Source organism: Lucilia cuprina, chromosome 5 (genome assembly GCF_022045245.1).
Source record: "Lucilia cuprina isolate Lc7/37 chromosome 5, ASM2204524v1, whole genome shotgun sequence".
In the NCBI taxonomy this organism is placed as follows: Eukaryota; Metazoa; Arthropoda; class Insecta; order Diptera; family Calliphoridae; genus Lucilia; species Lucilia cuprina.
This window is the reverse complement of record NC_060953.1, coordinates 46399337-46417508: the sequence shown is the minus strand read 5'-3', so window position 1 is coordinate 46417508 and position 18172 is coordinate 46399337. Positions and strand designations below refer to the sequence as shown.

The 18172-nt window shown below is 29.5% G+C and overlaps 3 protein-coding genes across 4 annotated transcripts in view; 1 reads left to right on the top strand and 2 right to left on the bottom strand.

Moving 5' to 3' along the window:
• The first annotated feature begins 2139 nt into the window (after positions 1 to 2139).
• LOC111681101 (carbonic anhydrase 2) overlaps positions 2140 to 18172 on the top strand; it is a 73253-nt gene continuing 57220 nt past the window's right edge. The window contains exons 1-2 of one of the 2 annotated variants that reach the window (XM_046952317.1): positions 2140 to 2605; positions 2943 to 3263. The gene's annotated coding sequence lies outside the window, so the exon portion shown is untranslated. Of the gene's footprint in view, positions 2606 to 2878; positions 3264 to 18172 lie in introns of those variants that run through there. The other variant, XM_046952316.1, reaches the window with a different exon arrangement.
• Positions 9184 to 16475, bottom strand: LOC111681129. The gene is made up of 2 exons (XM_023442855.2): positions 10807 to 16475; positions 9184 to 10726 (listed from the first exon to the last, which is right to left on the bottom strand). The coding sequence occupies exons 1-2, from the start codon at positions 11239 to 11241 to the stop codon at positions 10367 to 10369; spliced, it is 795 nt and encodes a 264-aa protein (XP_023298623.1). The 5' UTR covers positions 11242 to 16475; the 3' UTR covers positions 9184 to 10366.
• Positions 16771 to 18172, bottom strand: part of LOC111681113 (opsin, ultraviolet-sensitive) — a 10838-nt gene continuing 9436 nt past the window's right edge. The window contains exons 3-4 of the mRNA XM_046952315.1: positions 17895 to 18025; positions 16771 to 17820 (exon numbers count right to left, since the gene is read on the bottom strand). Of these exons, the coding sequence (XP_046808271.1) occupies positions 16802 to 17820; positions 17895 to 18025 (1150 nt within the window). The 3' untranslated portion in view covers positions 16771 to 16801. The remainder of the gene's footprint in view (positions 17821 to 17894; positions 18026 to 18172) is intronic.

Here is an 18172-nt window from a genome sequence, read left to right as displayed (position 1 = left end):
TTTAAACAACATTATTAAAAAACTGTAATTGTGTTACAACAATAATTTTAATTGTCTACTTTTTTTGTATTTTTTTCTAAATGTAGCCATTAGTTTGTTAATTATAAAAAAAAAAAAAACAAATAAAATTTAATAATAAATTTTTAAATTTTACAAAATAAATATAAAAAAAAAACAAATATTAAATATAAATTTAAACAAAAATTATAATTTTTTTATTTATAATAAATTTGAATTATTGAATACTTTAGATACACATACAAATCTCAAAAGAATTGAATAGTATTTAAATGCAGATTTCTTTTACATTCGTTTTACCCCCGATTATTTCCATTAATCTCTGAAAACTAAACTTGCTGGTGGAAAAAGAAGATTTGTTGTCAATTAAAAAGCCTTTTCTATCGGTTTTCAAATTTAACCTTTAGTTGCCTAATAGTTATTTTTGAAAGATTTTTTTAAAGCTTTTCCAAACTTTCATAAAGTTTTTTTGCTAAAAAACTTCTGAATTTCAAACAAAATTTACAAGATTTTTAATAAAAAATTTTTTCGTGATTTTTTTTAATAAAAAAGCTATTCTAAGATTTTTTGATAGAAAAAGCTTTCCGGTTTTTTTATTTTAAAAACCTCATTTAAAAAAGATTTTTCAATCTTTCTAATAAGAAAAGCTTTTTTATGATTTTAATAAAAAGATTATTTAAAGATTTATTTATAATTTTTTTTTTACATTTTACAAAAAAAGTTTTTTAAAGATTTAAAAAAAAAACTTTTTTATAAAAATCTTTTTCAAGATTTTTTAAATAAAAAAACTGGTTTTTTAATTCGATAACCTTTTTAAGAATTTTTGATAATAGCTTATCTTAATCTTTTAAATAAAAAAGATTTTTCATTCTTTCAAATAAAAAAAGCTTTTTTTATGATTTTCAATAAAAAAAGCTTTTTTAGGATTTTTAATGAAAATTTTTTTTAAAGATTTATAAGCTTTTTTAAAATTTTTACAAAAAAGCTTTTTTAAATTTTTTTATAAAAAAGGTTTTTTCTTAATTTTTTATAAAAAACTTTTTTTATTTTTAAGAAAAAACCCTTTTTTTATAAAAAACTTTTTAAGATTTTTTAATAAAAAGCTTAAGTTATTTTTAATAAAAAAATTTATAAGAAACGCTTTTTAATAAAAAAGTTTTTTTTTTTAAGATTTTTAATAAAAAAGCTTTTTTAAGATTTTTAATAAAAAGGTTTTAAGAATTTTTATAAAAAATTTTTTAATTAAAAAAAAAGACTTTTATGAAAACCTTGAAATTTTTTAAATAAGCAAACAAGATTTTTAATAAAAAATTTTTTAAAGATTTTTTTAATAAAAAAGATTTTTTAAGATTTTTTTAATAAAAAAGCTTTCCGGTTTTTAAATAAAAAACCTTTAAGATTTTTTAATAAAAGCTTGTTAAGAATTTTTTTAAAAAAAGATTTTTGAAGATTTCTAATAATTTTTTTTTAAGATTTTCAATAAATAAAGCTTTTTTTAGATTTTTAATTAAAAAAGATTTTAAATAAAAATGTTATTTAAAGATTTATTAAAAAATTATTTTTCAATTTTTACAAAAAAGATTTTTTTAAGATTTTTTTTAAGAAAATCTTTTTTTAATTTTTTGTAAAAAAGCTTTTTTAACTTTTAATAAATAAAAACTTTTTATAAAAAGCTTTTGTTAAGATTTTTTAAAAGTATTTAATAAATAAGTAAAAAAACTTCATAAAAAATTAACATGATTTTTTTAATACAAAGAAATTAACAAAATAAGCTTTTTTGAGATTTTCAATAAAAAAGTTTTTTTTTTAAGATTTTTAATTAAAAAAAGCTTTTTTACGATTTTTAATTTTTAGAAAAAAAACCTTTCATTAATAGTGATGTGTTTCATTTTCATAGAACTAGTATGTTTGCTTAAGTTGGCGCCCTTTTTTCCGCAGGATAGTTTAAAATACATAAAATTCTTCCGTTATTTTCGAAAGTATTATTTTCAAAATAATTTTCTTTAAAAATAAACTACAGTATATTTAATAGTTTTAAGTATTTTTAAAAATGTAATGTTAATAAATGAAAAAAATATATGAAAAAATTAAAAAAAAAAACAAATAAAGAGAACAATAAATTTTAATACGAAATTAATTCTAAGATTTATTACAAAATTTTAAAGAAATCTAAAGGTGAGAGTAATAAATAATATTTCAATTTAAACGTTAACAACAAAACTGTGAATTTGTAGTTCAGCTCATTTAATAAGGCACATAAATATATATTTGGCCATTTAAATTTAAATTTTTAATTTTATAATAAAAAAAAGTAATTAAAACGAGCTTTTTTTAATTTCAAATTCAATGTTAAAGAAACGTTACAACTTTTTTCAACATTCCTAAACAATCTGGCTACCTTCTATCTTTTACTTTTAACGTCAAATTGGCAACACTAATCTATTCCTTTTTATTACCGCTCATTTAGTAAAAGTTGCAAAAGTTAAGCACGCCGGTTACAATTGTTAATATTAAGTAAACAAAGTGTTTAAATTTCTAGAAAAAGTGATAAATTATGAGTTAATAGTATTAAAACAATAATTAAAAAGTTAGTTAAAGAAATTTATTAAAAACAAAGTGTAAAATAGTGTTTGAAAGAAATGTGATGGCTACGGTAGCAGCCAACTGCCGTGCAGTCGGCTTTTGTTTGTAACCACAAATAAAAGCTTCAAATATGTTAAATTTCAAAGAAATCCATTAAATAATAAATAAATATCAATTTAAATTGATATTTTAAGAAAATTTAATAATATTAAAGAAAAAATTGAATTTGGCATTAATTTGTGCAGTTTTCATTTGCTTCTTCTTTTTATTTCAATGTGATCAGCTTTGTTGTGGTTTTGTTATTGTTTTGCATGGTGCAGTTTTGTTATTGTTGTTTACAGAGAATAGGTGTGTGCGTGTGTGAAAGAGTAAAAAATGTCATTGAAATGAAAATAAAAGAGAATACAAGTTATTTATTTAATAAAATCTTTAGTTAAAAGTGAAAATTTTAATAAATTTAAATAAAATTTAATAAAAAAATTTGTTAATTAAATTAAAGAAAAAATATATTACGCAAATAAATAAAGTAAAAATCTGTATTGAAAATAAAAGTAAATAAAATCTTAAAAAAGTGATATACATATTCTGAAGCATTTAGATTTCAAATAAATTTGATAAATAAAATTGCCCTGGATTTTTGAACGCATCTATGGATTAATAAGGTAAATTATATTTAAAATATTAAATGCTAATTAATTATATTTAAAACATTAAATGCTAATTGAATTTTAAATATTAAGGATGTAAATAAGATAAAACGAATAAAACTATTAATTCCTTAATTACACAGGACAACAAAATTAAACTATTCTATACCCAGATATAAGAGATATTTTTCTAAACGAATGAGCAGAAGTAGAAGTCTTATCAGATTTTCGAGATATTTTTGAAAATATATGTATGCCGTTTTGTATATATGTTGCCCATTTTTTATCGTGATTTTAAGCTAGCAAAGACACATTCTTTATTTAAAATTCTAAACGTAATGACTAACTGATGCATCATCGTTTAGTCTTTCAATAAATAAATCCACTAAGACAGTATTTAGGTAAATTTGAAAATATGGGTGATAAAAACCAGATAGGTTAGGCTATTGTGGTAGATTAAGTCTCAATTTATTTCTAATAATGCTCTCAAGCCAATTCGTTGTTCTAATAAAAAACAAATCTAAACCCTTTAAGACCGACAGATATTGATCGTTAGTTTATGATGACCAAACTTTTTCCAACGTGGGTAACGCCACGTTTTTGTATGGCCCCCTATACAAGTGGGCTCCCGGAAAACAGCTTTAAGTCTTACGTGAGCCAAATTTTCTCTAGCAAATTTTATAAGGATCGGTTCATAATTGACCCCACTCCTCTTATGCATATGATCCCCTCCAAAAATACTTTAATACTCATTACTGGCATACAAATAAGAGTTTAGCGCTGAATTCGAGTAAAGACTTGTCTACCGAATTTATGAGGATCGGTCTATAATTAACTCTATTCCCAATACAAGACCCCCTTGAGAAAATTACTTTAGAGCTCATTACTGGCTTTTAAATACGAGTATAGCGCTGAAATTTGACACAAGTATGTTTATTAAGAACAAATATACCAAATTTTATGAGAATAGGTCCATAATTGAACCTACCCCCTTTAGAAATTGAGTTAAAAGCACATTACTGGCTTAAAAATGCGAGTATAGGTACGAAACTCGATACACAGAAGTAAGTTTCAAACAATCTAAAATCTCATATTAATATTAACCTACTGGTTATAGGAGAGCAATCCATTTTCTGCTTACGGTTTGATGGTGGTTATATATATAAGATAAAAGGGAACTTTTTTAAGGAAATTATTATAAACACGTTTAGAGGTCACGCAATTTTCCTCCAACATTTTATGATATAAAAATCTATTAGCTATGATTTGCTTCATCTTTTACTTACCTTTTATTCTATTTTACTTTTAATCAATTTTCTCAAAAATAAAACAATTTATCTTCAATTTCTTTTTCATATCATTCTTTACTTAATTCCACTTTTTTGATTTTTATTCGATTTGTTATCTAGTCTATTACAATTCACATACTCCACATTCTAAACTCATGAAATAACATCACTAATTGATACTTATTAATTGCTAATCAAAAAATAATACATTTTCTTAATATTTACGTATGTAATAAATACTACAAATTTATTATTTGAATTTTGTTATCTGTCATCACTACAAAATGTTGGATAAAAGCACAGATCCATATTAAATTTCATCGTTTATAAATATTTTGTTTGTATGTACTTAAATAGGTATTTAGAAGAGGTTTCTATAATAAAATTATATCAAAATGTTAATCTAGTAACAAATTACAGTTGCAATGGTTTGATTTCATAATTTAATAAATTTTAGTTACGCTATCTAAGCATAGCTTAATTAGTTACAAATTAAAAGAATCGAGTGAAATATTTACTTAATTAATCAACATTATGATATTCCAGATCTTTCTATTACTTTTTGGCATTTATTCATTGAACTGAACTAGAACTGAACTAGAACTGAACTAGAACTGAACTAGAACTGAACTAGAACTGAACTAGAACTGAACTAGAACTGAACTAGAACTGAACTAGAACTGAACTAGAAGTAGAACTGAACTAGAACTAAACTAGAAATGAACTAGAACTGAACTAGAACTTCTTCTGGCTTCCAAATACGAGTATAGCGCTGAAATTCGACACTAGTAAGTTTCTTATGAGCAAAAATCTGTCTAGAACTGAACTAGAACTAGAACTGAACTAGAACTGAACTAGAACTGAACTAGAACTGAACTAGAACTGAACTAGAACTGAACTAGAACTGAACTAGAACTGAACTAGAACTGAACTAGAACTGAACTAGAACTGAACTAGAACTGAACTAGAAAACTAGAACTAACTAGAACTGAACTAGAACTGAACTAGAACTGAACTAGAACTGAACTAGAACTGAACTAGAACTGAACTAGAACTGAACTAGAACTGAACTAGAACTGAACTAGAACTGAACTAGAACTGAACTAGAACTGAACTAGAACTGAACTAGAACTGAACTAGAACTGAACTAGAACTGAACTAGAACTGAACTAGAACTGAACTAGAACTGAACTAGAACTGAACTAGAACTGAACTAGAACTGAACTAGAACTGAACTAGAACTGAACTAGAACTGAACTAGAACTGAACTAGAACTGAACTAGAACTGAACTAGAACTGAACTAGAACTGTACTAGAACTGAACTAGAACTGAACTAGAAGTAGAACTGAACTAGAACTAAACTAGAAATGAACTAGAACTTCTTCTGGCTTCCAAATACGAGTATAGCGCTGAAATTCGACACTAGTAAGTTTCTTATGAGCAAAAATCTGTCTAGAACTGAACTAGAACTAGAACTAGAACTGAACTAAAACTGAACTAGAACTGAACTAGAACTGAACTAGAACTGAACTAGAACTGAACTAGAACTGAACTAGAACTGAACTAGAACTGAACTAGAACTGAACTAGAACTGAACTAGAACTGAACTAGAACTGAACTAGAACTGAACTAGAACTGAACTAGAACTGAACTAGAACTGAACTAGAACTGAACTAGAACTGAACTAGAACTGAACTAGAACTGAACTAGAACTGAACTAGAACTGAACTAGAACTGTACTAGAACTGAACTAGAACTGAACTAGAAGTAGAACTGAACTAGAACTAAACTAGAAATGAACTAGAACTTCTTCTGGCTTCCAAATACGAGTATAGCGCTGAAATTCGACACTAGTAAGTTTCTTATGAGCAAAAATCTGTCTAGAACTGAACTAGAACTAGAACTAGAACTGAACTAGAACTAGAACTAGAACTGAACAAAACTGAACTAGAACTGAACTAGAACTGAACTAGAACTGAACTAGAACTGAACTAGAACTGAACTAGAACTGAACTAGAACTGAACTAGAACTGAACTAGAACTGAACTAGAACTGAACTAGAACTGAACTAGAACTGAACAAACTAGAACTGAACTAAACTAGAACTAGAAAAACTGAACTGACTAGACTGAACTAGAACTGAACTAGAACTGAACTAGAACTGAACTAGAACTGAACTAGAACTGAACTAGAACTGAACTAGAACTGAACTAGAACTGAACTAGAACTGAACTAGAACTGAACTAGAACTGAACTAGAACTGAACTAGAACTGAACTAGAACTGAACTAGAACTGAACTAGAACTGAACTAGAACTGAACTAGAACTGAACTAGAACTGAACTAGAACTGAACTAGAACTGAACTAGAACTGAACTAGAACTGAACTAGAACTGAACTAGAACTGAACTAGAACTGAACTAGAACTGAACTAGAACTGAACTAGAACTGAACTAGAACTGAACTAGAACTGTACTAGAACTGAACTAGAACTGAACTAGAAGTAGAACTGAACTAGAACTAAACTAGAAATGAACTAGAACTTCTTCTGGCTTCCAAATACGAGTATAGCGCTGAAATTCGACACTAGTAAGTTTCTTATGAGCAAAAATCTGTCTAGAACTGAACTAGAACTAGAACTGAACTAAAACTGAACTAGAACTGAACTAGAACTGAACTAGAACTGAACTAGAACTGAACTAGAACTGAACTAGAACTGAACTAGAACTGAACTAGAACTGAACTAGAACTGAACTAGAACTGAACTAGAACTGAACTAGAACTGAACTAGAACTGAACTAGAACTACTGAACTAGAACTGAACTAGAACTGAACTAGAACTGAACTAGAACTGAACTAGAACTGAACTACTAGAACTGAACTAGAACTGAACTAGAACTGAACTAGAACTGAACTAGAACTGAACTAGAACTGAACTAACTAGAACTGAACTAGAACTGAACTAGAACTGAACTAGAACTGAACTAGAACTGAACTAGAACTGAACTAGAACTGAACTAGAACTGAACTAGAACTGAACTAGAACTGAACTAGAACTGAACTAGAACTGATCTAGAACTGAACTAGAACTGAACTAGAACTGAACTGGAACTGAACTAGAACTGAACTAGAACTGAACAAGAACTGAACTAGAACTGAACTAGAACTGAACTAGAACTGAACTAGAACTGAACTAGAACTGAACTAGAACTGAACTAGAACTGAACTAGAACTGAACTAGAACTGAACTAGAACTGAACTAGAACTGAACTAGAACTGAACTAGAACTGAACTAAAACTGATCTAGAACTGAACAAGAACTGAACTAGAACTGAACTAGAACTGAACTAGAACTGAACTAGAACTAGAACTGAACTAGAACTGAACTAGAACTGAACTAGAACTGAACTAGAACTGAACTAGAACTGAACTAGAACTGAACTAGAACTGAACTAGAACTGAACTAGAACTGAACTAGAACTGAACTAGAACTGAACTAGAACTGAACTAGAACTGAACTAGAACTGAACTAGAACTGAACTAGAACTGAACTAGAACTGAACTAGAACTGAACTAGAACTGAACTAGAACTGAACTAGAACTGAACTAGAACTGAACTAGAACTGAACTAGAACTGAACTAGAACTGAAGTAGAACTGAACTAGAACAGAACTAGAACAGAACTAGAACAGAACTAGAACTGAACTAGAACTGAACTAGAACTGAACTAGAACTGAACTAGAACTAGAACTGAACTAGAACTGAACTAGAACTAGAACTAGAACTGAACTAGAACTGAACTAGAACTGAACTAGAACTGAACTAGAACTGAACTAGAACTGAACTAGAACTGAACTAGAACTGAACTAGAACTGAACTAGAACTGAACTAGAACTGAACTAGAACTGAACTAGAACTGAACTAGAACTGAACTAGAACTGAACTAGAACTGAACTAGAACTGAACTAGAACTGAACTAGAACTGAACTAGAACTGAACTAGAACTGAACTAGAACTGAACTAGAACTGAACTAGAACTGAACTAGAACTGAACTAGAACTGAACTAGAACTGAACTAGAACTGAACTAGAACTGAACTAGAACTGAACTAGAACTGAACTAGAACTGAACTAGAACTGAACTAGAACTGAACTAGAACTGAACTAGAACTGAACTAGAACTGAACTGAACTAGAACTGAACTGAACTAGAACTAGAACTGAACTGAACTAGAACTGAACTAGAACTGAACTAGAACTGAACTAGAACTGAACTAGAACTGAACTAGAACTGAACTAGAACTGAACTAGAACTGAACTAGAACTGAACTAGAACTGAACTAGAACTGAACTAGAACTGAACTAGAACTGAACTAGAACTGAACTAGAACTGAACTAGAACTGAACTAGAACTGAACTAGAACTGAACTAGAACTGAACTAGAACTGAACTAGAACTGAACTAGAACTGAACTAGAACTGAACTAGAACTGAACTAGAACTGAACTAGATCTGAACTAGAACTGAACTAGAACTGAACTAGAACTGAACTAGAACTGAACTAGAACTGAACTTGAACTGAACTAGAACTTGAACTGAACTAGAACTGAACTAGAACTGAAATAGAACTGAACTAGAACTGAACTGGAACTGAACTAGAACTAAACTAGAACTGAACTAGAACATTTGGAATAACTTTTTCGTAGTCTAGGTAAATAAAAAATTACTATTAATATGTATTTAATATTGATATGCATTAATTGCACTAAGAAATAAAAATATATAAATTATATGTGTAAAATTCTACTTAATTTATTAAGTTTCTTTAAAACTTGTGCTAAGATTAAAATTAAGACATTAATGCTGGTTTACAGATTCGTACATAAAATATAAAATCTAGTCGGTAATACTAAATATTAATTTATTTGTTAGTTACCAAGTTATATAGTTATTTCGTTTTAAAATAAAATGGAATCATATGATTATTGCGAAATTGAAACTTTCTAATGTCATCGATTTTGACATGATCAGTGAATACAAATATTGAAAATAAGTTTGCTTAAATGATTTAAATAAAGAGATTTTTAGTTTTGAAAGGTTATTTATCCCCTTAACTGTAACCACGCCTTTACCGCCCTTTTTAGTGTTGTTTTGAGTTTAAAATGGTTAATTTAATTAACTATGGGATATATATACTTCTGTTGAATTTAAAGTTTTGATTTGGTTGAAATCTTTACTTTTTTTTGGTGTTCTACATATTTCGTTGCTTTACTTAATTAAAGATTAATGGGATAGAATGTTTGCTTTCGTTTTACTGTTTAACAAAACATATGATTCCATTGTCAATTTTTGATCTTGTCTAAAACTAATAGCTTGGTTTTTTTAATGTGAATAAAAATGAAAAGTTCTACTTTGTCATTATTCGCTCTTGTGGTTACATGTATAATTAATTGAAAATTATGTAATTTAAATAATATAACTATAACGGATTTAATACTTACTCACTTGAACAATTTGTAATTTACTTTCCTTTTTACTTCAGCAATTTATCATTTTGTAACTTTAAGTTTCAGTTGCCTTTTTCCATATTCAATGAATTTTGTCACACGTGTTTTGTTTTTTGGTTTTGTTTTGATGCTTGTAAAAAAATTATGTTGTTGTAATTATTTTATATACATTTTAATATAGAAAAAAATATTGATGTTTTCGTTTTGTAGAACACCATAACAATTAGTTACGCCTTTAATCAACTGCCTCATCACCAGGTTGTAGTGTTCCCTCTCCACTTTTAACATTTTTCATATGGTCGATAAGCCATTGGAAAAGTTTATCTCACAATATTGTGCAGACTACAAAGAGAGCGATGACAAAAAACATCATGGCCACAATATCTTTATGTAGACTACGATCCTTATAGAAAGGTCTGGTTATATACGATTCTTTACGTGTACGATTCAATAGCCAAAGTGGTATAACCAATTGCATTATGTCTGGAACCATAAAACCTATATCACGTACAATTTGATGAGCATATCCCTCACCGCGTAAGACATTAAAAAAGAATTGATCAAAACTGCTAGCTATAATGTGCAATATGGCAATGCCCACAATACAAAAGATCTTTTTGGTAGTAACAGTGTTTGTGCTATCGGCTAAATGCATAACCATAACGGTTGATATGATTTCGGTTATCTGTAAAAAGAAATAGAAAGAAAAACAAACAAAATCACACTTAAAACCAACATTCACTTTAGTAACATTGCAAATATTACCGTAAAAAATAATTGATGATTCCATTGCTGATAGTAGTCATCATTGTAATAGTTCATATACGCCCACCAGGCATAATAATGTGAAAATATCGACAGACTAAACAACACCAACATACTGTAGCGTAAACGTTGCTGCAATATGAGAGCTATCAAACGTTTAATACATTCATACAGGGCAATCACGGCGAATACCGTCAACAGCCACATTTTAAAGGTATTCTGAGTGGCATTGAAATACATATGCTTGTAGGAGGCCACACCAGATTCGTAGGGTCCCTTAAAGACCGTATCCCAGCATGAACACGTACAAAAGTGTTTATCAACATAACGCGCATAATTCTCCCAAAAATACCAGAGTATCACTATGTGAGCGGGTGGTATAAGTGCTGGTGCTAAACTACCGCACGCAGCAGGCAGCCATTTGGTATCAAACATTTTTTGCTACAATTTAAAAATCAAATAATATGAACATTGAATTGCTAGAGGTTTTAAATTGTATTTGTACACCATACAACTACACTTGTTACAAATGCGAAATATGCGCTTTAAAATTTACAAAAAAGAGGGTTGTAAAATGAAATAAAACGAAAAAAAGGATTTAAATATTTCCTGTTGAAAAAAATGTTTGGTATAACCTTCAGATTGATTATAATTGAAAGGCGTGGGTATAGTGTGAGCAATCGAAATATAAATATTATAACAAATACTACTTATTTAAATGTTTAAAAGTTACGTGTGTTAACAGCTATAAACTATTATGTTTGTTAATAAAAAGTGTAAATTTCAAAAATATGAGAACACTAATTTAAATATTAGGATGAAGAGGCTGGATTTGATGGTTCAATCCTATAAACTAAATTAATACTAAAACTTAAATGTTTAAATGGAAAGTCAAATAATTAGCAGTGATGATGAAAACACTAACAATATTCAATATTTGATATTCCCTTTATGCGATCTCTGTTATTCAAAAAGCTTAATGATCAACAAAAATCGAAAATTTAAAATGTTCCCAGTAATTGAGGATAAAAACGAAATATCCTTGAGGTTTGGTTGTCTGGAAGTTTGGCAAAGATAAATTATGAACTGTTGTTAAATCTGATAGATTTGGGATGAGTTCACATTTCGAATGCTTGACAATAAATGAAAATAACCTGGCCTCCGGTAGGTTAGGGTTCCAGTCCATAGGTCGAAGGTGGTTGGTTCGATTCCTACCTGAGGCACTGGTAAAGGGGGGCTCAACCGATAAAGGTATAGAAGTATTTCAAACTTGCTAACTATAACAATTTGGTTAATTGAAAAACTTTAATTGAATGATGAGTGAGTAAATTTAATCTGACATCCGATCTAAGAACTGGTGGTCGACTTCTTTGAGATGATCAACATTAACTAATACGGAGTATTTACTGGAAATGTATTCTACAAAAATATCCATGAGGCTACGTGTTATAAAATTTTGACAAAGATTATGAACTTTTAATAAATCTGATAGATTTGGGTAGAGTTCACATTTCGAATGCTTGACAATAAATGAAAATAAACTGGCCTACGGTAGGTTAGTATTCCAGTCTGGTAAACCGAAGGTGGTGGATTCGGTTCCTACCTGAGGCACTGGTTATGGAGGGCACAACAAGCCTAGAAGTATTTCAAACTTACTAACTATAACAATTTGGTTAATTAAAAAACTTTAATTGAATGATGAGTGAGTAAAAGTAATCTGACATCCGATTTATGAAATGGCGGTCGACTTCTTTAAAATGATCAACATTAACTTAATACGGAGTATTTAGTTAAGGAAGGATTGTTTACAGGAAGAGAGGATCGTCATGGAGAATGAAATATTTCTAAGTTAACATCGTTATATGTTTTATAATGGTCTAACCTTGTAACCAATAGATGAGATATATGTTTGACCAACAATAATTGCCAATAGCACAGAATTTCAATAGGATTGATGATCGGTATTAAAACGATTATTGCCTTATTAACGAACGGTTGAGGAATCATTGAAGGTATTCTATAGAAATATCCGTCAGGATGGGGTTTTGACTGATCTGACATCTATCTTCTTTGAGATGGTCAACAGTAACTTTATACGGTGTGTTTACTCAAGCAACGATTGTTTGCAGGAAGACAGGATTGTCATGGAGAGTGAAACATTTCTAAGTTAACTTCGTAGTGATTTAACCTTATAACCAATAGGTGAGTTATGTATATGTTTGGCTAACAATAATTGCCAATAGCACAGTGTTTCGAGAGGATTGGTGATCGGTATTTAAACGATTATTGCCTAATCAACGAACGGATGAGGAATTATTGAAGGAAAGAAATATTTTCTTTAGAAATATGATTTTGGAATAACAAATCCTTACCCAAGCAAGTATTATTTGCAGGAGGAGAGGATCATCTTAATAATATGATTAATAATGGCTTGATCTTGTAATCAATAAAGTGTATGTTTGAACAACATACACAGAGGATGATTTATCGAATCGGCATTTAAACTATGATTGTCTTACTTAAAAATTGGACGAAGAATATTTAAACAAAAGATGTTGGGTTGTATTCAGGACATTCTTTATGTTAGCAGAGAATTATTGAAAATAATGCTGCATTTCTCAATTTGTCCACTGTGTTAGGGTTATATATAATAATGGACTTGGTGAGTCTCTCAAAAAGATTCTCATCAGCATCCTCTGAGACGAATCGAAATTTACTATCTTGTGTATCTCACTATGACACGTGCTTCACAAATGCTCCGTTTTCTAGTCAAGATGTCATATCGATATATATTCGACAAAATTGAACGTTCTTGCAAGCGAAAATTATTTGCAGTGTTGCATTCCATCACTCATTATATTATTGTTAAGCACTTAATCTTACTATCTTTAGAACTGATTAACATTTTTGTCTCACTCCCGTTTTTATATACATTAGCTCTGAGTTCTTTGGCAGTATCTCGATATTGGCTGTATATCTAATTTTAATACAAACTAAATAAAGTCGTTCATTTGTTCCTCTGGTTCGTTCGATTTCATGTTGAGTAGGGACTTGTTATGTTATTTTTGTTACAGATGTCGCAAGGTTGACAATATTTGGGTGGGTTTGTGGTGTGATTGCGTTATACCTCATTTAGTGGTTAATTAGTTATTTTGAAGGAAGGATGTACATATAAACATCCAATCTGAAGAAATACATCTAGGCCTCTATCGTGCGGTTCTTAACCAGCACTTCAGGTGGAAATCAAACCAACCACCTCCGGTCTATTATTAGTCTATAAGTTATTTATTTTGAAGGTAGGATGTACATATAAACATCAAATCTGAAGAAATACACCTAGGTCTCTATCATGCGTTTCTTAACCAATGCTTCTAGTCTATAAAAATGTTGTGTCAAAGGTATCCTCGGTCTTTTCTTGAAATGATTTGACCTTAGATCGAATCAGGGATTATTACAATCTGGTACCATGGAAACCAATAGAACATACACTTTATCTTAAGTCGGTTATTGAAAAGTTCTCTTCGGCGTGGTAGCTGAGATTTTAACACATACTCAAAGAACAGCTACCCCGCAGAGTAGTGGCTATGGGACTAAAGTAGAAAGTATGTTAAATAGAAAGGTTGGTGTTTAATAGAAAACTAATGATTGAATCAGGTGTATATGGACTGCGCTGTTGCCGAATTAACAGAGGTTTTTCTATCCCATGAGCGTAATTGTAAACGGAAGTGATGTGCTTGCATCTCGAAAATTACGCAACGGGACAGCAATGGTCAGAGATTGGAAAGCTTTTTAAAATGTCATTTATTTGTTAATTTTACAAAAATCGTGATGGAAATTTGTTTTTACTTTGTTTGTTTTTATATAGGTCCATAATTGATCTTATACCCCATACGAGGATCGCTTTCGAAAATCACTAATGTCCAAAAAAGTCCTTTAATAATACCGGTGCAATAAAATAGACCAAATAATTTGTACGAATTCAAATTATATTTGACCCTATACCTCATATAAGGCAGTCTCCAGAAAATGATTTAAACGCTTGTAACTGGCTTAAAAATATCAATTTTATACAATAAATGTAAAAAGATCACATTCTTTAAATATCACCTGTTGCGTATACTTAATAAGCAATTCAAGTAAAAAATCAATTAACACTCATACGCCTACATATTGCAAACAATTTGAAATTTATATTTTATATTTAATATCACTCACCATTCTACGTATAAATAAATTGAATATATTTCAAAAGCTCTGAACTGAAGTCTAACTAACTGAAGTGATGTGTAACAAACAAACTTGAATAGAAAAACTCAACAATAACTTTACACATGTGATTTGCATTAGAGACTGTTGACAAGGGTTGCTTAGGTGTTGCTAATGTTGTTATTGTTAAACAAATATAACACGACTATTGGAAATTAGAATGTATGTCTAGAAATAACACACATTTATTCACATATGTTTGTTTGATATTTTAAATATTTTAATGAGCTTAAAAGTTGTGTTCAAAATAAGAGCAGTTCTTAGAAATTAACAATTTGTTTAAAAATATCTTGGTAACTTATTAAAGTATGGTCGCTAGTAGTAACACATGGATGTTGGTTGCTTGATAGACATGTGAGTTGTCTTTAGAAGTCAGAGATGGGCAAGAAGTTTTAATTTATCACAAAAACACAAAAATAAGAAATCTATGATATAAAAAATGTGTTAGTTTTTATGTCTACATATAACATTCAATGTTATTGTTGTTGCTACTACGTTGCTCAACTCTATTAATTGCATCGTGTACAAATCATAATTTTTTATTTTATAAATTTTATATACAAATTTAATGTCTGAAATTATTTGAGAATGACATGTTTGAGTGTTGATTTTATACAAAAATAAATAAAGTAAAAATTTTCGTAAAAGTAAATATTATTGCACGTGCAATATAAATACACACACATGCTTACACACATATATAAACCCTGTAGTTCACTTAACAGAGACAATTGTTACCCGAGTCATTATTATTCTATTCTAAAAAATTACCAAAGAAAAACTGTCTGTCTAAAAGCGATACATTTAACTCGTTGTAATACTGCTGGGAAATTTTAAAAAATTATTTCAATTTTGTTTCTATAGCAGCCATTTTTGAAATTAATTTTCTTTGCTTCATTTATTAAGAGCAAGAGAGCAAATAGTTTGTTGTTTTAAGAGAACAATAAAAGCTTGTTGATATATGAGAAGTATAAGCATTTAAATTATAAATAAAATTTACTAAAATGTTTGTTCGATAATAGTTTCGCCTTTATTTTTTGTTTTTTTAGTTTTTTTTTTGAGTTGGCAAAAAATAAGTATTTTTGGATTTATGCATAATTATTGTGTTGCATTTAGGTATTTTTAGGTGTGTGTGATTATTAAATTTTTATATTCAAAAATGACTTATTTTTGGATAATTGTGTTAGAGTTGCCTATTGAAAGAATTCTCTTTATTAGGCTACCACTAGCAGTAGTTTTATATAATTAAGATGTTAATGTGCATTTAGAGGTTTAAGTAGTTTGAGGCAGTTTTGTTTGCAAAAAATGTTTCTTTTGTTTGTATAAAAAATTTTATTTTAAAAAATATCACATCTTGCGTATACTTAATATTCTATTAAACTAATAAAACTTTTAATACTCATACGCTAACAAAGACATTTAGAATTTAACTGGAACTGAACTAGAACTGAACTAGAACTGAACTAGAATTGAACTAGAACTGAACTAGAACTGAACTAGAACTGAACTAGAACTGAACTAGAACTGAACTAGAACTGAACTAGAACTGAACTAGAACTGAACTAGAACTGAACTAGAACTGAACTAGAACTGAACTAGAACTGAACTAGAACTGAACTAGAACTAAACTAGAACTGAATTAGAACTGAACAAGAACAGAACTACGAAATGATTTTTTTTCTTTTAAATTCTCGAAGTCTTTCCAATAATTTCTAAACCAATTTTCTCTTCAAAAATTTGTCTCTAATGAGGGTTGTGTCTTGGGAGTTTTATAATCATCTAGCTCCAGAACAAAAATACCAGGTTCTTCTGAAGAAACTTCCGGACTTATTTGTTTTTTCCCTAAATTTAAAGATTTCTTTTGACGTTTTCGTTTATGATAAATGTCCGCTGCTGCCTCCCCAGCGCCATAAAGACTGCAATTGACTACACCACTAATAGTGGCATTATCTATAGATATTTTTGATTTTAAATTATTACGATATTTTTCCAATTCTTTGGCATTAGTATTACCCAACACTGCTGGATCAATACGATTACGTCTTGTCGAGCGGCTAATGTAAGAAGAACGTGTCATAGAATATTGATAAATTGGTTTACGTTTGCAGAACAAACGTTGCAATTCATTGCGAAATCTCTTATGAGAAATTGTATAGAGAAACGGGTTCAGACAGGCGGCTGTTTTACAAAATAAGGCTGGTACCATAGAACGATCGGGTGTCAAATATTCCTCCATGCCAAAAACTCCTGCCATAGCAACTATGGAATAAGGAGTCCAAGCCAAAAACCATAAACCTATAATAAGCAATACAATGAATGCTAAACGTTCCTCAACTTTTTGTTTGTTGTGACTACATTGTATTTTTTTAGACTTAAACACGACTCGCAGAATATGAAAATAACAGTAGAATATAATCATTAATGGTATACACCAGGCAAAGAAGAAGAATAAGAACATAAACACCCGTGCTGGCATGGTTTTGTCCAAATAGTCAAAGGAACAGGTGGTCAAATAACCCTCGGGCACATAAACCGATAGACCTACTTCGAGTAGCGGTATAACAGAGAAGAAAAATGCTTCTGACCAGGCTAATAGTACAAGAAAATAATAATATTTTGATTGATAATTAAAACGCAGAGGACTTAAAGGATTTACTACGACACTATAACGATCTACTGAGATAACAGTCAATAGACAAATTGAGGCTGTACCACTAAATCCGCCGGCAAAAGCATATAAACGGCAACCTGAAAGTAAAATTAAAGTATTGTTTTAGATAGTTTCTCAAAATTACTATAGAAAATGTATAATAATAACTCACCCCAATCTCCGAGTGCAGGTCCACGCATAAAATTATTATAAATTGCAACAGGACATTTGATTACAATCATTAAATCACTTAGGGACAAGTTAAAGACTAATATATTGGAAGTGGTCCGTAACGCTTTACATCTGAAATAATAAACATTTGAAATTGGACAGCAGAAACAAAAGTAGAACTGGACTAGAACTGAACTAGAACTGAACTAGAACTGAACTAGAACTGAACTAGAACTGAACTAGAACTGAACTAGAACTGAACTAGAACTGAACTAGAAC